Source organism: Stegostoma tigrinum, chromosome 28 (assembly GCF_030684315.1).
Source record: "Stegostoma tigrinum isolate sSteTig4 chromosome 28, sSteTig4.hap1, whole genome shotgun sequence".
Lineage (NCBI taxonomy): Eukaryota > Metazoa > Chordata > Chondrichthyes > Orectolobiformes > Stegostomatidae > Stegostoma > Stegostoma tigrinum.
In genome coordinates, this window is record NC_081381.1 from 12,111,514 (window position 1) to 12,137,918 (window position 26,405).

At 39.6% G+C, this 26,405-nt stretch overlaps 1 protein-coding gene across 7 annotated transcripts in view; it reads right to left on the reverse strand.

Annotated features, from left to right (window-relative positions):
* Window positions 1-26,405, reverse strand: part of mib2 (MIB E3 ubiquitin protein ligase 2) — a 224,315-nt gene that overhangs the window by 78,384 nt on the left and 119,526 nt on the right. Inside the window, exon 1 of one of the 7 annotated variants that reach the window (XM_048561342.2) lies at window positions 19,026-19,099. The exons of the other annotated variants lie outside the window; for them this stretch is intronic. Coding sequence (XP_048417299.1) covers window positions 19,026-19,066 — 41 coding nt within the window. The 5' untranslated portion in view covers window positions 19,067-19,099. Of the gene's footprint in view, window positions 1-19,025; window positions 19,100-26,405 lie in introns of those variants that run through there. 7 annotated transcript variants of the gene reach the window in all.

A 26,405-nucleotide genomic window follows, 5' to 3' on the forward strand; every position in this document is an offset into this window, starting at 1 on the left:
AGACCAGAACTGCCCGCAGTATTCCAACTGTGACCTAATCAATGTCCTGTATAGCTGTAACATGTCATCCCAACCCCTACACTGAATGCACTGACCAATAAAGGCAAGCGTACCAAACACCACCTTCACTGCTGTTGATTAAGGCAGAAGATAACCGGAACTGATATGATGCTAAGAATAGGCTGTTGTGTGAGTGGAATCACACTGAGTCAGTCAGGCCTGCCAGCAGTTACAACTGCAGGAAATCACTAGCTGCTGTCTCTACCAGACAAGCCATACATTTGGACAAAATATTCAGGATTGGTCACGTGCACGGATAATTCCGAGTAAGGCATGGACTTGGCACAGAGACTGGTGTATGAAGAGACTAAAGAAGTCCCTTTGTTCACTAACACCTTGAAGGCATCCTTTATCGGAGGCATGGTGAAGACACTGAACAGAGTTTCAGCCTGGCCAGCTGCGAACTGTTTTGGGTAATAACGTTCAGGTTTAGTTACAGAAATTAGGGCAGTGAAAGACAGGGATTGATCCAGAATGTGTGGTATTTGTTTAAGCACATAATAAATGAATTTTTTTTAAAGAGCCCTAAGTATCTCCATTGTACCTTTGACTATATATGTATTGTTGTCTCTCAGGGATTGGGCAACACTGCCCTGTCAACCTGGGATTCCACCTTCAAGGCACTATATATTTGCAACCCAAGGTCTCTTTGTTCGGCAATGCTCCCCAGGACCCTACCATTAAGCACCAAAGACCTGCTCTGGTTTGCCTTACTGAAACGCAACACCTCACATTTTTCTAAACTAAGTTCCATCTGACACCCTGTTGGCCCATCAGCCCATCTGATCAAGGTCCTGTGGTATTATGAGGTAACCTTCTTCACTGTCAACCCCACCATCAATTTTGGTGTCATCTGCAAACTTTCTAACCATTCCTCTTGTATAATTCGTTTGGATGTGAATATAAATGACAAAAAACAGTGGGTCCAGCACTGATTCATTTGGTACACCGCAACATACAAATACGCTCCACCATCACCCTCGGTCTCCTTCAAGCCAATTTTGTAACCAATCGGCTAGCTCTCCCTGGATTCCATGTGATCTAACCTGCCTACCATGTGGAACCTTGTCAAACACCTTGCTTAAGTCATTATAGACAACATCTACCCGCTCTGCTTTCATCAATCTTCTTTGTTGCTTTTTCAAAAAACTCAATCAAGTTAGTTAGACATGATTCTCCACACACAAAGCCATGTTAACTACCCTAATCAGTTTTTGACTTTCGAAATACATGTAGTTCCTGACCCTCCGGATCCCCTCCAACAACTTACCTACCATTGATGTCAGGCTCACCAGTCTATAGTTCCCTGACTTTTCCTTACCACCTTTCTTAAGTAGTGGCACCACATTAGCCAACCTACAGCATTCCAGCACCTCACCCGTGGCTATCGATGATATAAATATCTAGCTAAGGGCCCAACAACCTCCTCCCTAGCGTCCCACAGAGTTCTAGGGTGCAGCCAATCAGGTCCTGAGGGTTTATCCACCTTTATGTGTTTTACAATGTCCACTACCACCTCTGTATAGTAAGTACACTTTAAGATATCACGATCTATTCCTCCAAGTACCCTAGCTTCCATATCCTTCTCCACAGTAATACTGATGCAAAACACACATTTAGTATCTCACATATCACCTGCAGTTCCACACATCAATATCCTTGTTGATCTTTAAGGGGCCCTGTTCTCTCCTGCCCTTAATGATTTTTATACCATTTATTAGCCCCACATTCAAATCTGGATTTCAATATAATTGGTAATTTCTGATTTGAAACCTTATCAAAATGTTGCGACAATTCTAAATAAACTCTTATGAAGTTTTACAACTTATTACTGTTGGCATATTCAAAGATATAAAGTGGCTTATTAGGCAGAAATTTTCCCTATTAAAGCAATATTGGTGGTTTCTTATTAAGCTACTACTATTTATAATACTCTTCCCAGACAACTCTCCAAAATTGCTTCCATTACATTACTGTTAAAATTTCGCATGCTTGCTTCAGATTGTAACGTCAGATTTTTTAAAAAATTGGCAGGGGTTTGAAGTTTGAAATGACAATGGAGCTGACAGTACACTGAAGGTCTCAGATCAATGGACTTTGTGATTAACACTGGGCAAGTCAACCTGAGAGAGTCTTCTCTTGTGGATTTGGAGGATCTTGTTGAGGCACCAATGATACTTCTACAGTGCTTTGAGGTGCCTGCTAAAGATTGTTCAAGCTTCCAAAGCACAAGGAGCATAGGGATTACTGCTGTCCATAAACCACTGTCTTAGAGTCAGGTGTGAAATCCTGCTTTTAAATACATTGTTCCCTGGTCAGTTGCCTACTGAGCTGGTACATCGTAGACAATGAAGAAAAATGTCACCTATGCCTGCCCTCAAGAAAACACAGAATGGTCCACACTGTTCAGGATCTTGCTGTTGATATTAATTAACAGGGGAAAGTTTTTTGCTGCAGGAGCTGATGGAACAGGGCCTTAGTTTTACGAATGCTTAGTAAAAAGATCGACTCATGTTAAGCATAGGGGCTTGAAAAGGCTTAAAAAAATGATAATTCTGAGCAGTGTTAAGATTCTAATGTTCCAGCCTAATAATGGAAGATTGGGAAGGCCACCAATTACAAATTTGAAACAACAGATGTATGGATGGGAAGGATCTGTAAGTGAAGCAGAAACCCCTTCCTCCCAATTAACTGAATCAAATTGGCTTGTCCTGGTCTGATTTACAGTTGGGAGCATTTTACTAGAAGTTGGCTCTTGTAAAAAAGGTACAAATGACAATGACTAAAACACTGACACAAAACAAAAACAAGGTCATCAACAGTATCAAAAATAAAATCAGAGCAATTTATATTAAGATGTTAATTTGCAGTGAAAATTCATTGCATCTTGATTTTACCAAATCGTTAGCTAACTGGTGAAATTATTTCCCTTGCTACAAATTTGAAATGTTTTCAGCAGCACGTACACACAAAGCGCGACTACTGCAGACCACCGCCTACGAACAACAGGCTAATTCAGCAATTCACAGGTTATCAGGAGACCTTCATAATGTTGTTTACCAGAGTGCTATCAAGTGCTTTTCCTCAAACCCTGACTCTCAGATGGAGGCAATCACCGGAAATCCAAATGTTCTGAACAAAATACAATGTCACAAAGTGAATCAAGCAATTTAACAAATTCATAATGTAGCACACAGGGAGAAACAAGTTCCCAAGACGACAATAAAAGCTTAGGTTGCAAGTGTTGAAAGTGAGGACACGGCACCCTGTTAGTTATTTATATATTGAACAGCCTGTGCTATTGACCTCCCACTAACAACATCATCTAGATAATATTTAGAAAGCAACACAATTTTCTGTTCAGCAGAATGGACTGGGGATATGGTAGCATTGCGGTAACGTCATTGCACTCGTCTGCCAGAAGGTCAGGTTAGAGTTCCAGGAACACAGGCACAAATCACACCATTTTAATTTAATTCTAAGAAGTACAATGTAAAAATAAATCTGGAATTGAATGTCTCAGCAACGCTGACCATGATAAGTTTCATCTTTGATGTACTGGGTGGGTCTTACAATAAATGTCCTTTACAGAAGGAGCACTGTTGTCCTAACCTGGCCTGTCCTGCATGTGACTGCATTTCCACAGAAATGTGGTTGACTCTTAATTACCCTCAAATAACTGAGCAATCCGCTTAGTTCAAGGGCAAATACAGATGGTCAAATAAATGCTTGCCTTGGCAACAGCATCCACACCCCATAGAGGGAAAAAAAACAATTTCTGCAAATCAAAAAAATTATTGCAATAAACCTGGTTGGTTTCATGTAATTTAGGGAAGGAAGCCTGAAATCTGAATTCGAAGTAACGCCAATGCAGAACTTAACAAACCACAAAGTTGTGCAAGATAACAAAGTGTGGAGCTGGATGAACACAGCAGGACAAGTAGCATCTCAGGAGCACTAGAGCTGATGTTTTGGGCCTAGGCCCTTCATCAGAGAGGGGGTGGGGAAAGGGTTCTGGAATAAATAGGGAGAGAGGGGGAGGCGGACCGAAGATGGATAGAGGAGAATGAATCTGATGGAGGGTCTAGGCCCAAAACATCAGCTTTTGTGCTCCTGAGATGCTGCTTGGCCTGTTGTGTTCATCCAGCTCCACACTTTGTTATCTTGGCTTCTCCAGCATCTGCAGTTCCCATTATCTCTGATCACAAAGTTGTGCATTCATTCATCAGACATTGCTGCTAAGATGGGAAGTAAAATGTGTAAAACGTGTTATCATATTTTTGCTATGGACTCCAAACATAGTTTCATTTGTAATTTTCTGAAGCCCTGGATCTGAAGAGATTTAAATTATTAAATTATTCAGTCTTTTGGCATAGCTCACCGATCTGTTCAATGAAGCTCCATAGAAACGAACAGCATTGAAACAGACTCTTTAGTCCAACATGACCACGCTGACTAAGTATCCCAAACTTAACTCGTCCCATTTGCCTGCTTTTGGTCCATATCCATCTAAACCTTGCCTATTCATATATCTGTCGAAATGTCTTTTCCACCAACGTCTACCACTTCCTCTGGAAGCTCATTCCATACACGCACCACCCAATGTGTGAAAAAGATGCCCCTCAGGTCCCTTTTAAGTCCTTTGCCTCTCACCTTAAAACTATGCCCTCTAGTTTCGGACTCCCCAACCCTAGGGAAAAGACCTCGGCTATCCACTTGAATTATACTCATGATTTTATAAACCCCTTTAAGGTCACCCCTAAGCTGCTGATGCTCCAAAGAAAAAGGGCTCCAGAATATCCAGCCTCCTCTTATACCTCAAACCGTCCAGTCCCAGGGACATCCTTGTAAATGCTTTCTTTCTAGTTTAACAACATCTTTCCTATAACAGGGCAACCAGTACTGTACGTGGTATTCCAAAAGTGGCCTCACCAATTTCTTGATGCACTTTTTGCCACAGGGGGGCACTAGCACAATATGTGATAAATTCTAGTAGCATCTAATAGAAAATACCACATCCAACAATGCTACATAAAGCAATTTTTGGCAAGTAAGCTTGTTTCAGGGTTACTATTTTGCAAAATATCACTCTCGCATTGGTTTCGAAGAGGTGTGTGCATTTGATAACAGTCTGAGATGGCCCTCCCTGTTGACAAGTACTCATTTGGAACTGCCTGCAAATAGGTAAAGAATTAGTCACAACAAGTGCAATTCTGATCACAAAAGTTATGTATTGTATGTTGAGATAGAAAATACCATGTTATAAAGTGAACGTATTTCAAACATAATGCCACCTCCAGCTCCTCTCCTCCAATCTTTCATCCCAACATGGCAGTGCAACATGCCTGGAAAATTCAGCAGACAAAAAAATCCTTTTAAATTCAATGTTTCCATTAAACTGTTGCTAACCAACTGGAGCAGACTGTCATTACAGAAACGTGTTCCCATTCCTGCTGCATCCTTGCTACTGGCTGTCACGATGTATATTCCAACAAATGAGTGTGAACAATACCAGTTATAGGAGCTACATCACTAGGATGGAAAGGAATTGAAAGTTCGCACCCAAAGAAAAGAAAAATCTTGTAAAACGATACAGAGACCCAACTGTGGGCAGCACAATGTGTCGATGAAGGTGCAGTGACAAGAGGCCAGGCTGTGATTCAGGCTCAAAAAACATTTTCTCCATTTCTCCTTCTAAAAAGGTGGTGAGGCAGTACAGGAAACTAAGTCAGATTCCATCACCTCCACAGCAACAGTGAGGGCCCACAGCGACTGTGAATTAAAGTGAAATAGAAGGATGAAATTACAGATTCAAAATATTTAGATTTAACACAGACAAACATATGGGTACATTTCTTTGTTGTCCATGGCAACATTTATAACGATAGTGAAATATAAAATAAAGAATAATCAATATGCATTGTAATTCTCGAACATTGTAAGTCACACAATAACGAGTGCAAGCACACTGGCACCATCTGTTGTGATTGTTTCAGAACAGATGTGGTTTGCAGCTTATTCTATTCTGTATGAAGTCAACACTGAAGTCACAAGCAATTACTCAGAAACAGTTGTACACAGCCCTGTAATTATGGAATGGAACAGTATCATACAAGCACTAAATACATTTATCTGAAATACCCTTTCTCAGCTATTTTTGCTAAGATGTTGATTCTTTAAAAAGAATTCAGAGATGCCATCATGGACAGGACAATTTCAAATGGTGATTCAACAGCATCCCAAAGCAACATACATTGCATTTGACTCGAGTGCGCGCATCTACATTGCGTTAATGCACAACTGATGCATGCAAATCCTACTAGGGAGGTCAACAGAGGTGAATTAATTATTTAAATGAATGCACTTGTTACCGAATTTAGCAATGTTGTAAAGGCAACAACAGTGTTTGTATAGAAGTATATGTGGTGTAGGATTCTGTACAAACTCTTCATCTTTTGCAGTTAAGCAAGGAAAAACAGTTTAATCCCTGTTCTAGAGAACGAAAGGAAAATTGAATTCTTTTCATTTCCAGGTTTGATTTTATTAATTCTTTTGACAAATCACGTAAAGCAACACAATCTAAATGCCATACATTAAAATATAATTGTTCATTAACTAAACACTTAATTAAAAAAACTGAATGCCAAAAAATTTAACAAGACAGAGCTCAATATACTAGGTAGGATATAAAATCTTATTCAAAGTCAAGTCTCACAATGGACATTATATTCACGTAGAACACAGTTAAGTTTAATTTTTAAAATGTGAATCACACTTGTAAAGGAAGGTTTTGACCTGGAGTTTAATCATATAAATTCATATTAGAATTCTTGTAAGTATGATAGGTACATATTATTTCTGCCTAAATACGTTTCTCAGTCCCAACTGCTTTCAATGAATACTGTAAAACGTATCGCTCCTTCCCCTAGACAAATAAATTCAGCTCTGATAATTTCAAACATACCAGAGCTTACAAGGGATGAGGTTAATAATTAAAAATCATGAATGACCCACATAATCAACCTGCTATATATCAACCTGTGCCATTTTTACAGTTCCCAGCTTCTCACTGTTGAACTTCCTGCCAGTCAGCAGACAGCTGACAATGGAGACACCTCTCAGGCAGGAAATGATAATGTGATCCTGGCAATGTCATATAACCATTAACACCCCAGGCTATCAGAGTCTTCCCTTTCTGCAGCACTCTCCCGTATCTCAGCATATCTCCTTGTCAACATCAGCTCGTCAGGGTCAATATCTCTTTACTTTGATAAACTTATGGGTACTTCACATTTTGCTCTGGTTGGACATCACTAGGATTCATCATGTAAGTCATACACTCCCAAATGGATCCTCACTAAGTTACATTTGTCAGATATATATAGAACTCCATGATAAATTTCACTCACCACACAAGAGCACGGGGTTGCAGCACAAACTAACAAACAGCTCAGGGGAAATCACAAAGCTACTTCCAATAAGTTGAGAGGCAAGGCTGTCTCACCTGATTAAAAAAGCAAGATAAGCCATGGGCATTCCAGCATAGAAACTAACAGCATTCCTCTTCCCTCACAGTAAATTATATGAGCTTGAAATTCTCTGTGGAGTCTTTAAATATGGTTGAGTTGATATTTATAAACGACTGCAATTTACATTCATTCATCAGTTCCACTTTCAGGACGAATGCCTTTGCAAATAGGTTAAGATTCATTATACTTCAAGTGATTTTGTTCAATAACATATTTTGAATAAAAATAGAAAGCACAGGGTATAATAACATTTAACAATACACGTACTCAGGACTCAAGTTTCACACAAATGAATAAAAAAAAAACATTGTCGAACAGAGACTCTGCAGGATTGAACTTGTGATTTAGTTACAAAAACGGAAAGAACTGCAGATGCTGTAAATCGGGAACAAAGACAGAAATAGCGAATTTTGAGAAGATTTGTTGCTCAGGTTGAGGTTCTGGGTGTGAGTTTACTCGCTGAGCTGGAAGGTTCGTTTTCAGACGTTTCGTCACCATTCTAGGTAACATCATCAGTGAGCCTCTGACAAAGCGCTGGTGTTATGTCCCGCTTTCTATTTATCTGGTTAGGTTTCCTTGGGTTGGTTATGTCACCAACGCAGGAAATGACATCACCAACCCAAGGAAACCTAAACAGATAAATAGAAAGCGGGACATAACACCAGCACTTTGTCGGAGGCTCACTGATGATGTTACCTAGAATGGTGACGAAACGTCTGAAAACTAACCTTCCAGCTCAGCGAGCAAACTCACATCCAGAAAGACTGAAATTGCTGGAAAAGCTCAGCAGGTCTGGCAGCATCTGTGAAGAAAAAAAATCAAGAGTTAATGTTTTGGGACCTGTGACCCTTCCTCAGAACCGGTTTAGTTTTGCTGCTTAACACATTTATTTTAATTCTCATCACAAACAGCAAGAATTAAACTAATTGAGACTCAGACAAAGTAGTCCAATTCCTAAGGAAATTTTCATTGTTAGTGCCCTGATAAACAAATTATGCTGGCTTGCTTATGAACAGATCTTTCTTATATTCGAGTTGATCTTTCTCTGCACCTTCTCTGTAGTTGTAACACCATATTCCGCATTTTGTTCTATTACCCTGAGGTACATGTGAGAGATATGATTTGTCTGGTTAGCATGCAAAACAACTTTTCACTGCATCTCGGCACGTGACAATGATAAATCAATAATTAACTGATATCATCTCTGGCTTATCCATCTGGGTGGTTAGTGACAGACAGGGCCTTCCCATTATCAGTTAGGTTACAATTTGGTGTTTGCGGGAAATTTCTGACAATGATGCAGTCTGCCAAGTGAACTTGACAATCTGCTCAGGGAACCATTGACAGCATTCACAATCTCTCTTTCAGGCAGGACCTCTGTCCTCGAAAAACAGACAGGATCTCCAACAAATACCCTGATCAATCCCTGTCTTTCCAGGTACGATTAATCCTGACTTTTTCCAAAGGTTTCCCTATCGATGACATCAGACTAACTGCTCTGTAATTACCTGGGCTATCCCCACTGCCCTTCTTGAACAAAGGGACCACATTCGCTACCCTCCAATCATCTGGCACTTTATCTACAACCATCGAGTATTACATACACTTCACCATAGCGACACACTCAGCTTTTAGTACATGTCCCAAGTCCTCCACAGCCTATTCCAAGCACCTTCAGATTATTTGACTTGACCAAGAAGGGAAACAAAAGATCAGTCAACCTCATTATTACCACAACTTTACTATGGCTCCCAAGGCCCATTCTGACTGGTCCCAGCAGAAATTGAACACAGTATCTACATAGAGAGGTTTGGCCTTCATGTGCCACTGCCTCGTACTGTTCCCTTCATAAGTCTCCAACGATGCTGATGGCATCACCAGAATATCTGATACAACAGACTGACAAAACAGGCGAGAACTGACAGCTCTGCCTGACTCTGGATTTAATCAGAAAGCTTTCTAATTTCCACTTATTAATTACAACTACACAACTGATGCCTCATGTGGAGTAGTTGGGTCTAATTGGGAATTTCGTCACTAAACCCTTCATCAAGCACAAGATCAATATTCTGTCAAATAGCTTGATATTAAATAACCTGGTCTAGACTGGTGAGGCATTGATGATCGTCAATGGATCATTTACGAGGCCACGTCCCTGATACATACGCACCACATGCTCCTGATTAGTCACCGCTATTATCTAGGAAGAGAGAGTAGCAACCAATCCGAGTTGAGCAAATAATGACCAATTAATTGTTCGTGAGACAATGGCTAAGGGAAGACCATAACTCAAAATACTGTAACAAATTCCTGCTCTTCTTCACAGTGTATATGAAGTCTGTTAGATCAGCTGAGAGGACAGAAAGAATCTCAAAAGATGTCATAAAACTTGTATAGTGCAGCATTTCCTCAGAACTACCCTGAATTACTAACCACGACAAGAATATATACTTTAATTCGAGAACAGCAAGACTGGCTGTTTTACAGTTAATCAGAATTTAACACAGCATAATTAGAACCATTTTGATGGTACATTGCAACATCAGAACATTGCGGGAGGTGGGGGGACAGGCAGGATGAGGACAAGAACAAGGAGGAAATTCAGTCCCTCTAGCTTAATCTGCTATTTGACTCAATCAGGGCTAATCTCATCTCAGCCTCAACTCCATTATCCTGCCCATTCTCCATAACCCTTTAACCCCTTACTAATTAAAAATCTGTCTGGCCTCTCCTTAAATTTATTCAACATCCCAGCAACCAATACACTCTAGGGGAGTGAATTCCACAGATTCACAACCCTTTGAGAAAAGTAATTTCTCCTCATCTGCTGCTCCTTACTCTAAAACTGTGATCTATCCTTCTAGATTGCCCCACAGAGAAATATCCTTCCTGCGTCTACTTTGTCAATCCCTGTTAGCATCTTATGAACCTCAGATCTTTTCATTTTTCTAAACTCCAGACACTATATGCACAAACTGCTCATTCTCTCTTCAGAAGATAAACCCCATATCTCTGGGACAAAAACAGAAAATTGCAGGAGAAATTCAGGAGGTGTGGGCAACATGTTGGGAGAGCAAGCAGAGGTAACATTTTAAGTCCAGTGACTCTTCTTCAGAGCACACATCTCTGGAATCGATCTAGTGAACCTCCTCTGAACTATTTCCATTATAGCTATGTTCCTCCTCAAGTAAGGGGACCAAAATTGTATGCGATACTCTAGGTGTGGTCTTTTAAAGCCTTGTTCAGTTGCAGCAACACTTCCCTATTTAATACACTACTCCTTTAGCAATAAACACCAGAATTCCATGTGCTTTTCTTATCACCTGAAAACTAGCTTGCAGCAATTAATGCATGAGGACAGCGAGATTCCTTTGCACAAGAGCACTCTGTAATTTTGCTCCTTTTCTATAACAAGTTCCCTATGTAATCCTCTGACCAAATTGGATAACCACACACTTATCCATGCTAAGCTTCATTTGGCAAGTTTTGGCCAAATCACCTGACCTATCCATTTCCATTTCTAAATTTCTTATTTCTTCATTGCAACTTACTTTCTCACCTATTTTAGGTGTCATCTGCAAACCTGGCTATCTTACCTTCTATTCCTGCATCCAAGTCATTAATATAGATTGTAAATTGTTGGCAGCAAATTACAGTAATACTTTTGAATAAGGAAACTGGACTTCTACTTGGTGGCGGTGGTGCATTGGAAAGAAATAGTTTGTCTGACAGTAAACAGCAGCAAGTGTCAGTCTTAGTACAAGCACATTGCAATACTGAAGTGAGTGTGAAGTACTATGATAAAAGCCGTCACTGGAGTCAAATTGCCATTGAAAAAAGAAATAGTGCTTCTGAAAAAGAGAAAGAAATGGAGTTATTCCTGCAAAGGGGGGAATAATACTACTTCCTGAGCTTGATTGATTCACTCAAACTTTGATCAATTCCCTTTTTTTGTAAGCTGATTAACGCAAAAGGTTTTGTTACATTAGTGGTGTTATATAATGGGTGACAATCATGGTGATGGTGTAACTGGTTGCAAAATTAGTACTAATTGTAACAGCATTAATATCAACCATTTACAGATGACACAGTTATCAGTTTTACTGTGGTTACTTCACATACTGTCCTTCTGATATAGGTCAGATTAGCATGCGAGAGTTTTCTATATGTTTCGTAATGAAATTAGAGGGGTGCATTCCAATTAAATAATTTAGCAGCAAACCTTTAGTTTTAAAATGAAGGTGGCTATTTATTCTCACATACCTACACACAATTGTAACAAGTTCTCAAGGATGCCGGCATTTTCACGCAAAAACCAAATACAGGTACAATATGCTTACAGACCGCAGCTTGTTTAATCTTTCAGAGTCACGTTATGAATTGCAAATCAACACTTAAAAATTTGTTATTAATGTAAGCCCAAATTATATTGCATGCCTGTATGATCAGATAAAGGGGAGGGTGGGCTCTTAAAAGACATTAAGATTTATTTTTCCCTCACTTCTGTAGCCATCATTCTATTTTTATAATACATTCTACAGGATAATTTGATAACTCTCTACATCTTGGGACTATGCCCATAGTGGAAGCTATGCCCTCTCCAGTAGGAGATTTTTGTTGAGACTAAAGAGAATGGAATGGGCAGGTCAACTCAGAAACAGAGAGATGTATACCTTAAGGAAACCAAAAAAAGACAGGATTCATCTATTCCCCCAACTAGAATAAAAGACACATCACCAGCTGAGCATACCTACGTTTGTAATTTTTCCTTGTATCAGTTTGAAATCATACCTATTCTTCTCTCCTCCAAAACAGGAACTGCAGCCCCATGTGTTGTCAGCACTGACCCTGACTAGTTAAGGATGACAGGAATAATCTCAGGAGGCTGTTTTCTTTTATACCATCAATAAGAAGGAGCTTCAGCCAAATCCTAAAAGTACAGTAAATTGAAAATACGACAAGATGTCTCCGCTGATTACAAACTAAGAAATGTTTCGGTATGAAACGGTACAAAGCAATCAAGATGTATATAGATAATAAAATGTGAGGCTGGATGAACACAGCAGGCCAAGCAGCATCTCAGGAGCACAATGAGATGCTGCTTGGCCTGCTGTGTTCATCCAGCCTCACATTTTATTATCTTGGAATCTCCAGCATCTGCAGTTCCCATTATCTCTGATACTATTTTAACCCCCAAGATGTATATAGCACTTGTAGAACACCAAATGCTAAACATGCTCATATTGAAAAGTGTTAAGGTCCTTCAACACAAATCAAAACAACGTATTATTTAACAGCCAAACAAGGGATCTGTTTCATCTGCTTGCAATTTCAATCCCTTGGTCAATTTAATGGAGATTTGAAAATTGAACAGATGTTGGATAACATTGCAGAAATATTCACAAACACAACAGCACTTTTAAGCTGTGAAGTAAAGAGATTAGGGTATGTGCTTAGCATGACATTATCCCACAAGACCACAATGCTTCATACCATTTAACAGAATATTACTGCATTGGTTATGTTTTAGACCCACAATCAAGGGTTCTGGAACAATAACCCAGGAACAAGAGCTCAGATTCCATCAAAAACAGTTTCAGAAATCAGGTAAAAGTGGCCAACGGGTGCGAAGCTGTTGAGAAAATCCAAATGGTCTATTAACATCTTTTAAAAGACAGACTGCACTTGTAAAGCACTTTTCACAACAACTGGTGACACAAAGCACTTAGTCACTGTTGTACTTTTCAAAGTCGCTAATGTAATTTAGTGTAGGAAACGCAGCTAATTTGTGCTCAGCAAACTCTCATACAAAAATGTCAATTAACAAACAAGATGCTGCTTGGCCTGCTGTGTTCATCCAGCCCCACACTTTGTTATCTTGGATTCTCCAGCATCTGCAGTTCCCATTATCTCTAACATGGTGTGAAGCTGGATGGACACAGCAGGCCAAGCAGCAGAGGAGCAGGAAAGCTTAACGCTTCAGGGCGAGACCCTGCTTCTGAAGAAGAGTCCCAACCCGAAACGTCAAGCTTTCCTGCTCCTCTGATGCTGCTTGGCCTGCTGTGTTCATCCAGCTTCACACCGTGTTACCTCAGATTCTCTAGCATCGGCAGTTCCTACTATCTCTGTAGGAATGACCAAACTACGTTTCTTATGATGCTGATTCAGGCCTAGAGAGTGGCTAAAACATCTGGGTTAACTCCCCTGCTCTTCAAAATGATGCGCTGGATCTTTTACAGCCACCCAGGCAGGCAAATGAGGTCTTGGTTTCCTGTATCATCCGAAAGAAGTCACCTCTGTCAGTGAAGTGCTCCCTCAGTTTGAGTTTTGGTTTCAAGTCCCTGGAGTGGGATTTGAACCCAGTACCTTGTGGTTCAAAGGCAACAGTGCTGCCAACCAAACCATGGCTGACACTGAACTGAACATCCTTATGGAATGCTGACCTGTGTGTGACCTTACCTATACTCGAGCATGCAGCTGTATCAAACCATTACTTAACAGATTAAGATGCATCAGCACCACCTTCTCTTGGGGCACTCAGGAATGGGCAATTGATGGCAGCCTGGCCAATTACAGGCAGCATTTAAAACTTGGAGGGCTACAAACATCAATGTATTCAGAATGTTGAATTAATTCCAAAAGAATGCACAAGACCAGCCAACATGTTCCAAACATTCAGGGTACACAGAAAAGTTGCCCCAGTGTGCCAAATTAAACATTATCCACCGACTTCCAGTCTGAAGAGAATTTGAGACCATGAATATTCACATCATGTTTACAGAGTGACAGCATCCACAATATCAGAGAGTTTACCTCAGCATCAGGACGGCTGTCCATACTTTAAGTGGACAAAGTGTTTCAACACAAGAGGACATCTTTTTGAATAGTAGTTTAAAATTCAGTGATTTGCATTTGTTATATAAATAAGCATCATTATTTGTTTTGCAAGAAATCAGATGATAAAGTAAGGGAATAGAACTGACTGGATTGACAGAGCATTACTGTGGAGTCGACAGTCTTAAGTAGTCACATCAGGGCCACGCATATAGCTGAAAACAAAATGTCTTAATTGTGATGGTGCATTAAAATGTCAATCGCAGATAAAGAATCAGACGCAGCTATCATACCGGAGATCTTGTATCAATACCAAGAGGTTTCAGCTATTAGCAGAGTCAAACGTGGCCATTTCACTAATTCAAAACAGTGTTGGAAGACCCACTTGTGGAAAATCACTCAGCTGACTACAATCTTCCACCTCTTTTGGTTCATCTCGATCAAATTCATCTTGCCGCCTCCTGTTTTCACAGTCTCCAGGTTCACTTGTTACTCTGGAGCTCACGGGTTTATCCTGGTGAATCTCCTCTACATCACATCCTTCCCATAATGTGGCAACCAGAACTGCACAAACACAACTTCAACTATGGTCTATCCAACATCCTACATAGCTCCATCATAACCTTTCAGCTCTTGCATTCAAAACCTTAACTAATAAAGGCAAGTGCTTTCTTAACCACTCTGTACACCCATCCTGTTGCTTTGGAGGATCTGTATATGTGCACAGTAAGGTCCCACAGATCCTCAGTAACCCAGGTACCTATAATTCATCATGTACACTCTTGCCTTGTAGGTCCTCCCAAAATGTAAACTTCGCACTTTTCAGAACAGAATGGTTACAATGCAGATGAAGCCAATCTGCCCATCAAATCTAGATCATCTCTCTGCAAAATCAATTTACCCAGTGCCACTCCTGGTTTTCACAACTTTTTTTTTCTCTCCGGGTCTTTTCTATTTCCCTTTCAAAAGCCATGTATAGATCTGCCCCCATCATCCACTCAGGTAGTGCATTCTAGGTCCTAACCACTTATTGTGTACAAGGGTTTCCATGTGTATTGCTTAGTAATTTTATCAACCCCTTTACGTCCATGTCGTCTGCTTCACAATACTCCAGGAATATGAAATATTCTGCCAAACAAACAAACAATCTACCCTGCCTGAACCCTTCATGATTTTAACCATTTCCATCCAATCTCCTCTCAGCTATTCTCTCTTGAAGTAGAATGATCCCAACTTCACCAATTTCTAAGCAGAATTGAACGAATTAATTCCTGGAACCAATTTCCACAAATCTTTGTTGCGTCCTCTGTAAAGTCTTCACACTGTTATATAAATAGTAACAGATGCAGACCATATGACCCAGTGAATCTGCTCACCAGATTGTGCCCTAAATGCGCAAATTTCACACGAGAGTTAAACCACAGTCGATTCATGACTGGAGGTGACAGGAATGTACAGCCTGGATCTGATCCATTGACTTTGGGATCATTGAACTTGGTTGATATGCTGCATCTGCTATGTGGCATGCAAACAGTCCTGTGTTGTAGCTTCCATCAGGTTGGCACCTCATTTTTTCACTGCCATTGGTGCAGCTCCCGGTATTCTTTACTGAAATAAAGTTGATCCCCAGTCCTGAAGGCAATATTAGAATAAGGATGTGTCAGGGCCATGAGGTTATAGATTGTGGTTAAATAAATTCTGTTGAAGTTGATGGCCCTCATGTGGTTTTTGAGTTGCTACATCTGATCAAAATCTATCCCATTCAACTTGTTGGTAGAAGGTCAGTTAGCAAATCAACCATCCGGCTAAATGAGCTATGCAACGTGATGCAAACAGTGTAGGTTTGATCCCCACACTTGTTGAGGTTCCTTGAAGAATTGCCCTTTTCGATCTCTTTGTTTGCTTGAGGTGTGGTGACCCTCAGGTTAAACCATCACCAGTTGTCTGTTTTTCTCAAATGAGAGAGAAGTCCTTTGGTCTCGCAAGACTATAGCAAATTTACCTTTACCTTTTTTGTTAGTGTGACACAACATGACAGAGGGTATTTTCAGAGTGTGGATGGGACTTCATCTCCACAGTGTCTATGTGGTGGCCACTCGTTCCATGACATCCATGGTAAGATATACTTGTAACACGTAGACTTGTGAGAATGAAATCAAGTAGATATCAAGTATATCAAGTAGACAGATTTTCTGAAGAAGGGTCTAGACCCAAAACGTCAGCTTTCCTGCTCGGCCTGCTGTGTTCATCCAGCTCTAAACCTTGTTATGTCTACCCCCCTCCTATTGGCCTTCTCCGCACCAGCCCCACACCCAATCTGACATCTTGGTCAGTCGTGGTAATTCCACTCGATGAGGATCGTAGAGTCATACAGCACAGAAACAGGTCCTTCGGTCCAACCAGTCCATGCCAAACATAACCCCAAACTAAGCTAGTCCCACCTGCCTACTCCGAGCCCAAATCCCTCCAAACCTTTCCTGTTCATGTACTTATCGAAGTGTCTTAAATGCTATAACCGTGCCCACACCCACCACTTCCTCCAGAAGTTTATTCCAAGTACGAATCAATCGCTGTATAAAAAAACTTCTGCTCGTGTCCTTTTTTATATCTCTCTTCTCTCACCTTAAAAATGTATTCCCGTAGTCTGGAAACCTAGACAACTACCAGTAAACCTACATATGTCTCCCATAATTTTATAAATCTCTAAGGTCCGGGCTCAACCTCCTATCCTCCAGTGAACACAATGCTCCTCATTATTAGTAGCTCTCAGGGAACGTTGCTTTATGGTTGTTGAGGTTGGTGGGCTTGCTGAGCTGGTCGCTTGTTTTGCGGACGTTTCGTTACCACGGTGGGTAACATCCTCAGTGCAGCCTCTGGCGAAGTGTCGGTGTGTTTTCCCGCCTGGTTTTTAAACTCTGAGGTCCGCTGAGATGGGTTGCCTCACTATGGTTTTGTTTAAAATAATGTTAAAGTCTATGGCCAGCAGCATTCAAGAAAGCAGCTCACCACCGTCTTCTCAAGGGAAACTAGGAAACAGGCAATAAATATTGACCCAGCCAGTAACACCCATGTCCTGTGAAATGGATAGGAAAAAAAAGTGTCCAGTTGGTAATGAATCATGTTTCACTTGAGAGAAAAAATTTCCCGTCCTGATTCACTGCAGGGTGGTGAAAAATAATCACCAATTTTGGAATTTTCAATTTAACACCTATAGGCTCGATTTTACAGACATTCATCTGAAGCAGAGGGCTTCACACTTTGCATTCGCTTAAGAAAAATCAGTGTAAAGATTATGATTATGATGGGCAACTGATTGAGCTGTATTCAGCCTAAAAGGATGAGCAAGCTGAACATTAACAAAGTAAAGCAGTCGTTAAATTTGGTTGCTTCAGTGATTGTACAATTCTAACTATACCCATCAATTTAATCTTCCTTGTACTGTTGGGCAGTGTTGTCCAAATAATTTTCTCCAAAAGAATCCACAAAAATTCATTGTTGTGTTAAGACAATGTTGAAAAACAGAATCAAGACCTCATTCTATGTTGTTTAAAGCAGATGTATAAAGAACAATAGCTTTGGTTATGTGGGAAGAGCTGTTCTTGAGCTCAATGAGTGCTGCTTACTATGATTTACTTTCAATTGTGTCACTGCTCATTGAATTGCGAGCTACAAATTTGCACACATCTACAATTTTGGCTTTTGAGTATTTACAACCCATAGGCATCATAATTTCATATCAAAGGAGGAACACAGGAAACAGGAAGTAGGCCATTCAGTCCTCAAGTTTACTCTGCCATTCAAGTCAATTATGGCTGATCTTCTATCTCAATGCCATTCTCCCCACAGTATCCCCTCGTCCCTTGGCATCTTTAATATCCATATCCTGACATGCTTGTTGAGATTCGCAATTTTTAAACCTAGAAATATTTACAATATAATTATATTTAAAGGAAACCAGGTCCACATATGGAAAAGGAAATGAACAAAAGTTACCGAGATATTGACAAAGGCGTGCATGATAAGTAGCATCACAACACGATTGTAATCTGTCAATGTCAAGACTAAATGCAAACTATTATGTATACATTGACTGCAGAACCACAAATTGGGCAGTACACTGAATGTGTGCTATGCAGACGTGACACAAAGTACAGCGTACAAATAATAAATGCAAATAAGTACAAATTCAAAGTATTGTCAAACTCTCATTTAAAACGCAACCTAAATGAGCTCCAAGCAATTTTCAATTGAATAAATAAATAAATGTCTACTCTACAATTTGCTAACTTATATAGGTTCCCATTTAAGCCACAATGTTAAAATGTAACTTGAATAAGTACACACTTAAATGTTTAAACCTCTTTTTAAATACACACCCTTGTTTACAAATGCTTACATGCCCTCACCCTTCCTTACGTCCATTATATCTTCTAGCTTACAACACTTCAAGGTCTGTGTTGCTCTAATTCTGGACATGCCAGAATTTAATTTCACCACCATTCAACAGTGTTACTACAGCAGCCAAGGCTTTAAGCTTTGGAATTCTCCTCCAAAACCTCTCCGTGTCAATGATAAACGCAAGTTATTGGCACAGTATCCAACCTCAAAATACACACGTCAGCATCATAGCATCGCTTTAACATCTTCGCTCCCTCGGGTGGGATGTTCCTAATGAAATTTCTTGGTAGCCCTAGTGCGAATGCTGTGCCTTAACCATGCATAAATCACAATGTGACAGGTTAGGCGATGAATCACACAATGATAGATGGCATTCATATACGTTTAAATATTCTGCTCCACTGCTTACAATACTCTAGAGAGCAATCTTCATGCTCAGAGCTGGCATGAAATTCACCCATAAAGTAGGAAAAATGTATGAGATATTAATGCAGAATTTTTTCCTACTAAACTGATGGGGTTACAATTTACAGGACAGAAATGTTCAAGTTTAATTCCCTCTCTCTTCCCATTTAAAACACAATGTCCTGATCAAGCCTGATAAATCATGAAATGTAGGCAGAAAGCTGAAGAATGTAAATACAAACACACCTAGAGAAGGATTAAATGTTGAAGGCCTTTGTTGCATTACTAAGAGAAACACAAATAAAAAGCAACCTAATCTTACAGCAACTGCAATGTACGAATAGAACAAGAAAAATTTCTAAGTCAACATTACAACATGCATTTAGTAGGCTATAATGTGATAAAATTAATGTTCAAAATATATATAGATCTAATGTTCAAACTGCTGAAAATGCAAAACTGCTCTCATGTACTCAACTTCTGGAAATTGACAGTACACTGGCTGTGTTTCGGTGATTCAACAGACTGTTACGAGTTTAAACTGCCCGAGATATCTGGTTTGAACACTGCTGCTGGCTCCTCAACGGTTTAAGGGATCCATTCAGTCATGGCATGTTATTGTGCTGCAAACTTCAGTACAAAATAATCCAAAGAAGAGAGTCAAATGCAGCAGAACAGATTAATTGAATCATGGAATCATGCAATTTTACAGCACAGAGGGAGACCATTTGCCTCACTGTGTCTGTATGGGCTCCCAAAAGAGCTACCCAGCTAGTCCCATTCTCCAGCCCTATCATGGTAGCCCTCAAAATTCACCACTTTCAAATGAATACCCAGCTCTCTTGAAATCTCGCATGGAATCCACCTCCACCGGGCAGCACATTCCAAATCCTAACAGCTCCGAGTAAAGAAGTTTCTCCTCATCTCATGCCTAGTTGTCTTGCTGACAGTCTTGAAATTGTGACTGCTAGTTATTGACATACTGGAAACAGAATATCTTTCCTGACCTTGTCAAAACTGTTCATTATTTTACACTCTATGCCACTATTTATAAATCCAAGGATCTTACAAACTTTATTAACAACTATTTCAACTTGCTTGGCCACCTTCAGGGAATCACGCACATGACTCCGGAGGTCCCTCTGTTGCTGTACTGCCCTCATTTGTACCATCAAGCCTGCGTTGGGTCTCCATGTTTCTTCTAACAAAATGCATTACCTCACATTTTTGTGTTGAAATTTATCTGCCAGGCACCTGCCCAATTGGCCAACTTTTCAACGTCCCTCTGAAGTTGCTCAGCATCATTCTCAATTAAGTTTAGAGATTTTTTTTCCCTTAACATCCAACTCTAAATTAGGGAAGTAAGTCAGAAAAAGTGAAGGTCTCAACACCAATTCCTGGGAAATACCACTTTCAACTTGTCTCCGGTTTGCAAAATGCCCATCTATCACAACTCTTTGCTTCCTATCTTTTAGCCAGCTTCTAATCCATGTTGCAAGTGCCCATCACTCCCAAATATTTCTGATCTGCTAATGGACCTGCCATATGGCACTGTATCAAATGCTTTGTGAAAGTCTACAAATACAACATCCAGTGCTATCCTCATCCATTGCCTGCATCACCTCAAAGAGCTCAATTAAATTTATCGTGATCTACCCTAGGCAAAGCCATGTTGACTGTCTAGCTTTAACTTATTCTTCTCTAAGCGCATATTTACCTTTGCCTACATCAGTTTTCCCACTATTGATGAAAAGCTGACATGTGTGTAGTTTCCGGAGTTATCCTTTGCTCCTTTCTTAAACAACAGTGTCACAGTTGCAGTTCTCCAGTCGCCTGGAACCAATCCTGTGTTCAGGTAGACCTGGAAAAATGTCTATCAATGGCTCCACAATTTATTCCTTTACGCCTATCAGCAATCTGGGTGGTATCCCATCCAAACCAGATAACGTCTCTGCCTGGAGCGCTGCCAGCCTGCTTAGTACCTCTTCTTTATCTATCACCATACTGCTGAGTTGCTCAACACTCATTTTCAACTTGCTAAGTTTGCAAAATCAGAAACAAACAAAAATTAATTAATACTTCTGCCTACCCCTTGCTTCAGTTAGCAGCTTACCCCACTTTTTCGTTATGAGCCCCACTTTATCCTGCACTAATATTTTACTATCAATATGTTTGAAAAACATGTTACTTTTCATTTTAGTGCAAGCCACCATCCTTTATGCTTCTTTATTCCAGCGTAAGCCTCTTTCCTGCATTTGAGATGGTCTTCCTGACTTCATTTCCTATAATTATTCTGGTATGCATCATTTGTCTCTGTTTGCCTCCTTATTTTCTCATCAATATTCCTAATCATCTGGAGTGCTCTCTTTGGATACTTGTATTTATTTTTTACGGATACGTTCCTAGCTTGCACCCCATTCATTTCTCTTTTGAAAGTCTCCCATTTTTCATCCATTGTTTTATCCACCAAAATACATTTCCAAACAACCTTCTCTGTTCAACTTTTAGACCCCAAAAACCTGCCTTTTTCCCAGTCCAGGATCTTAATCTTTGACTGATTTTTTTTTTAAAAAGTCCTTATGTACAAACATTTGAGACCTAAAATCAACTTCCATGCTTCAGCTCTACCATGCCAGCTATGCAGCTTGCAGTCAGACTGTCTTTCTTTTAGTTTAGGGGCACACCATAGAATCAATAAAAGCAGCTTTCAAACTTGATATTTTTATTCTAAATTTGTTTAAATATACTTTAAAAACTCAACATCTTCATACAATTCATCTCTCAACGTTCGATGACACTTCCATACACTGACCAAGCAAAAACAACGGACAGACCTTTCTTGAAACCCTCAATGTATTTTTGGTGTATTCTCCCTTCCCATACAAGAGGTAAAATTGACAAACTGTCCACTTTATGGTACCTTGTGCCATTTTAACATGGTTACTCAACACAACTATATTTTAGCAACTAAATGTTCATCTTCACAGAAATTATCATATAAAGAAATTAAAAACTTAGCGAAATTGTCATCTCCCATGAATACCACATCTATTCAGATAGAAAGCAAAATAAGTATTTTAAAATAATTGAATCTTGCAATCTACTTCAATTCTACTATTAAGTTGCCTTTCTTAACCCTCGGCAAGTTTCAGCAGTGAGCTGCTGAGCTGTACAGACTGAAAGCATTCCATTGTTCTACAGCCGGTTAACTAAACAGAGTAGGGTTAGAGACATTTCAGTTGGTCACAATGTTCTGTGTGAGAATTGAAACAATGGGCTCCTAGTCACCATCCTTTGAATCTGATCAGGCATGTAGAGGATTGAGCATTGTTGCAATGACCCCCGGATTAAATTATCCAAGCAATTCCCACTAAATTTATGCATGGAGAACAACCATTTGATCCCAGTGCTTAGTTGAAAACATTGCCCACTAGCTCACCATCACTTTCCAGAAAAGAGGAGGGACGCAAGTTAGCAGAAAGGAGGAAGGAATGCCTTTACTTACTGAGATAGCTTCGTGCAATTTTACATCTGCACACTGATGTCCTATCAAATCCATGGTATGAGTCCCTAATGTCCTAATTGTCAAAAAATCACTGAAACCTGTTAATTGTATGCTGACCTTCAGTTATTTTCTTTGACACATCATCCTGAAAATTAGCATCTTTCCCATTTTTCCTTCAGTATTGCCTATTTTCCATGTTTAAAAAAATCCTGAATTCTAAATGACTGGGAGGTGATGAGGGTCTGCTTGCTCAGGACCAAATACATGGTTAAACATGCTTTGAGAAAAATAAGAGCTTATTTGATGTCAAAGATGCCTAGCATTTGTTCTTGGGTGTGGGGGAGAAAGAGGCTGAGAGAGAGACACATACCAAAAAAATCTCACACACGAAAGTGAAACAGAAACCTAGGGGTCGGGGAGAGGTGGTGGTGGGGTTGTGGTTGGTATGGTTTACATCAAGGTTTCAGACTGAAAAAATGTTTGATTGACATCTAGAAGGGCTTGTCTGCAGAAGAAAACATTTGAGCTGCATTACATTTAGGTCCAGGAAGAGGTCATCAGATACTCAAGAAAACAGTTGAGACCTCAGTTAAGTTAAGCCCATAGGGGCGATAGAGCAAGGAATTCACTCCGCTGTGATTATTGCAAAGGGATGCTTTTGGAATTAATGGGGCTAGATTTTTATCCTGTTTTGAAATGTTCAAATTTGTTAATATGCAAATATATTTATTTATTCAATTTTATCTTATCTCCATTTCCTTTGTGCAAAAAGCCTCTGTTTTCTTGTCAAAAGCCAACCCTGCAACATTGAGTAGTTATGTTTCAGTAAGAGACCACCGCGTTAAAACCAAATAAAAGTATGGTCTAACAAGCCAGATTTCAGATAGTTGACTTGTCCAATAATAACATCAGTTGGGATCATAGCAGCTCTTGCATAACCCTTTCGTTAGTGTTCTTCTTTCATGCTGCATTTAGCAGATGGTGCTCTATGCTGTGTCAGAGGATTAATGGCCTCTCTGGTATTTCTCATTCTGAAAATATCACAACATCAACTGCTATTCAACATGATCTACTTCCACAAGGAGCCCCAAAGGAATAGCATGAAAAACAATTAACAATGCTACAGCAAATGCAAGTGCCCAAGCTGTTCAAACAGAGCTAAAAAATGAAACTTCCAATTACTACAACAGTAAAACACAAACAAATCTGCACAGACAATATAGTGGAGGTGACTGTAAGACTTGATTCCAAATCTCAACTTTATTTGCATAAGCAATCTGCTCTGCTACATAAGATGCTCATCAATATACATACTTGGTACTGAGATTTTTGGCACAATAATATGCCATGACTGTAGATATAACTTGAAACATTAGTATTTATAAGCCTATAACACATTTGGATTGAAAACAAAAAGTGCCGGTGATTACAGGAGGTCAGATGGCTTCACGGAGAGACAGCAAGCTAACCTTTCGAGTCTAGATGACTCTTCATTCGATCTCTGATCACGGATGCTGCCTGGACTGCTCTCATCTCCAGCATTTTTTTTGTTTTCAGTTCAGATTCCAGCATCTGCAGTAATGTGATCCTACATATTTAGACTTTTTGGGAGTGGTACATCACACAAAAGTGATATCTGTGGCTGGGGTCAGGGTGGGGGATAACTAGTGAGTGACCACTTTACCCCTCTTATTGTAATATCCTCACGCTTCTGTCCAGCCAAAGTAATTAACTCTACATACAAGCTGAAAACTGCTTTAAAAGCATTTCTTTCAGCTACCTTCAACAAAAAAAAGGAAAAACATCTCCACAGCACCATTACAGCTTTCTTACTCAGATCACAAGAGGCAAATTTCCGACTGAGTTAACACAAGCAAGGCTAGGTTCCCCACCCCCTCCAAACCTGTCTTGCCAGAGTTAAAGCATTCCAAGTCCCACTTCCAAATGCCTGTAGGAATGCTGTCAACGCTGCTTTGTCCAGGCTAGCAGGTGTTGCTCAACCAAAGCAGAACAACTCACTCATTATGAGCAGCCAATGAACTAATACCAACTCTAACTGTAATTTGAACTCGAGTGACAAACTCCAGCATGCAACATTTCAAAGCTGCACATTCTTAACTCAGAACTTCCAATAATAGATATTCCCTCTTTTTTCCAAAACAGAGAAGGTTACAGCCAACCTACCTTAGAATACTATAGTTCAATGTAGCACTCAAGACCCCCAAGGATTGGATTCAAAGCCAAGGACAATGGATTCAGTTCTAACAGTAAAATTTAATGACAGTTCACTGCTGCACAATTTACTACTTATGGTAAATGGAATAATCTCATCCCTGTCATAGCTGAGATACAAAAAGCTCTTGTAATCTTAGGAAGCCATCATTACCATTTCAATTGAAAGCAGCAGCTCAATCTGCTGATGTATAAAGCTTCAAATAAAAAACAAGCAGATTTTGATTGGAAGCGAAATAAAATTCACTCTTAAGTCACTGTATAAAAACAGTTTTGCAATCGTTGACATTTATTGTGTCCACAAACCTCTGTAGAGTTCTACCCCTGCCTAATACAAGAATAGTAGTTCCTGATGAATCAATATATTCTGACTCGAAGTTTGTCCTTTCCTTTCACTGCTCATCCAATTTGTCACATCATTGTATTGTAATGCAAATTATATTTTTCTGACATAAACACTATTACTTATTTCAAGGCTCAATGAGCTAATAGTGAAGAGATTTTTTAAAAAAAATCTTCAACTCAAATTCCTTGCAGATTTTTTCTTAACACTCCCAAGAGATTAAATTTTTTGTAATGTTGAAATGTGATAGGTAATATAGGAACATTCCTTCTCTGTTCAAATCTGGGTCAACAGGATTATGGGTAGATTAAAAAAAACAGATTTCCATATTTTGCACTTCAAATGCTGGCGTATAATTTTTAAAAGTCCAAAGTTGCTGGTCTTTCTACAAATTGAAAGCAAATTCTGTTCTAGCTATTTTGCATTTTCTTAAATACTTCAAATATGACTTTAACATTTCTTTGCAAATATACCATGATCTTCATTACCGTGGTAGTAAAGCCCATAAACATTCCAGGCAGCTGTTTTTTGCACAGCATGATGCTAGTATTTGTGAATATTGCTTTCATTTTCTGAGGTAACAAAGATATTGTAATAGCATATCAATTGGGCAGTGCCAGGAGGCAGGAATAGTAGCTTATTATATAACAAAGAGCTCAGGTCCGAAACAAAAGCAGAAAGTGCTGGAGAAACTCAGCAAGTCTGGTAGCATCTGTGACAAAAGTAGAGGTAACTTCACAAATTCAGTGACCCTTCTTCAGAACAATATCTCATTACCTTATTCTGGGACTTAACCCAATTCAGGCCAGTAATTAAAAACTCATCTCTCAAAAGAATATAACCCCAGGTTGAGGGGTCATAAATCCACAGTGTCAAAGCACTGCTCTTTAGTTTTTGTAAAAGAGACAGTACGATATAAAACATACAAAGCCAGATGGACTCATATCTGGCACAAAGGAAAACAGTTGTGGTTGCCTGATGTCAGTCTTCTCAGCTCCAGTGCATAAAGCAAGAATCCTTGGCTCAACCATATTCAACTGTTTTATCAATGAACTCTCCTCCCACTCATATGATCAGAAGTAGGAATTTTTGTTGATAT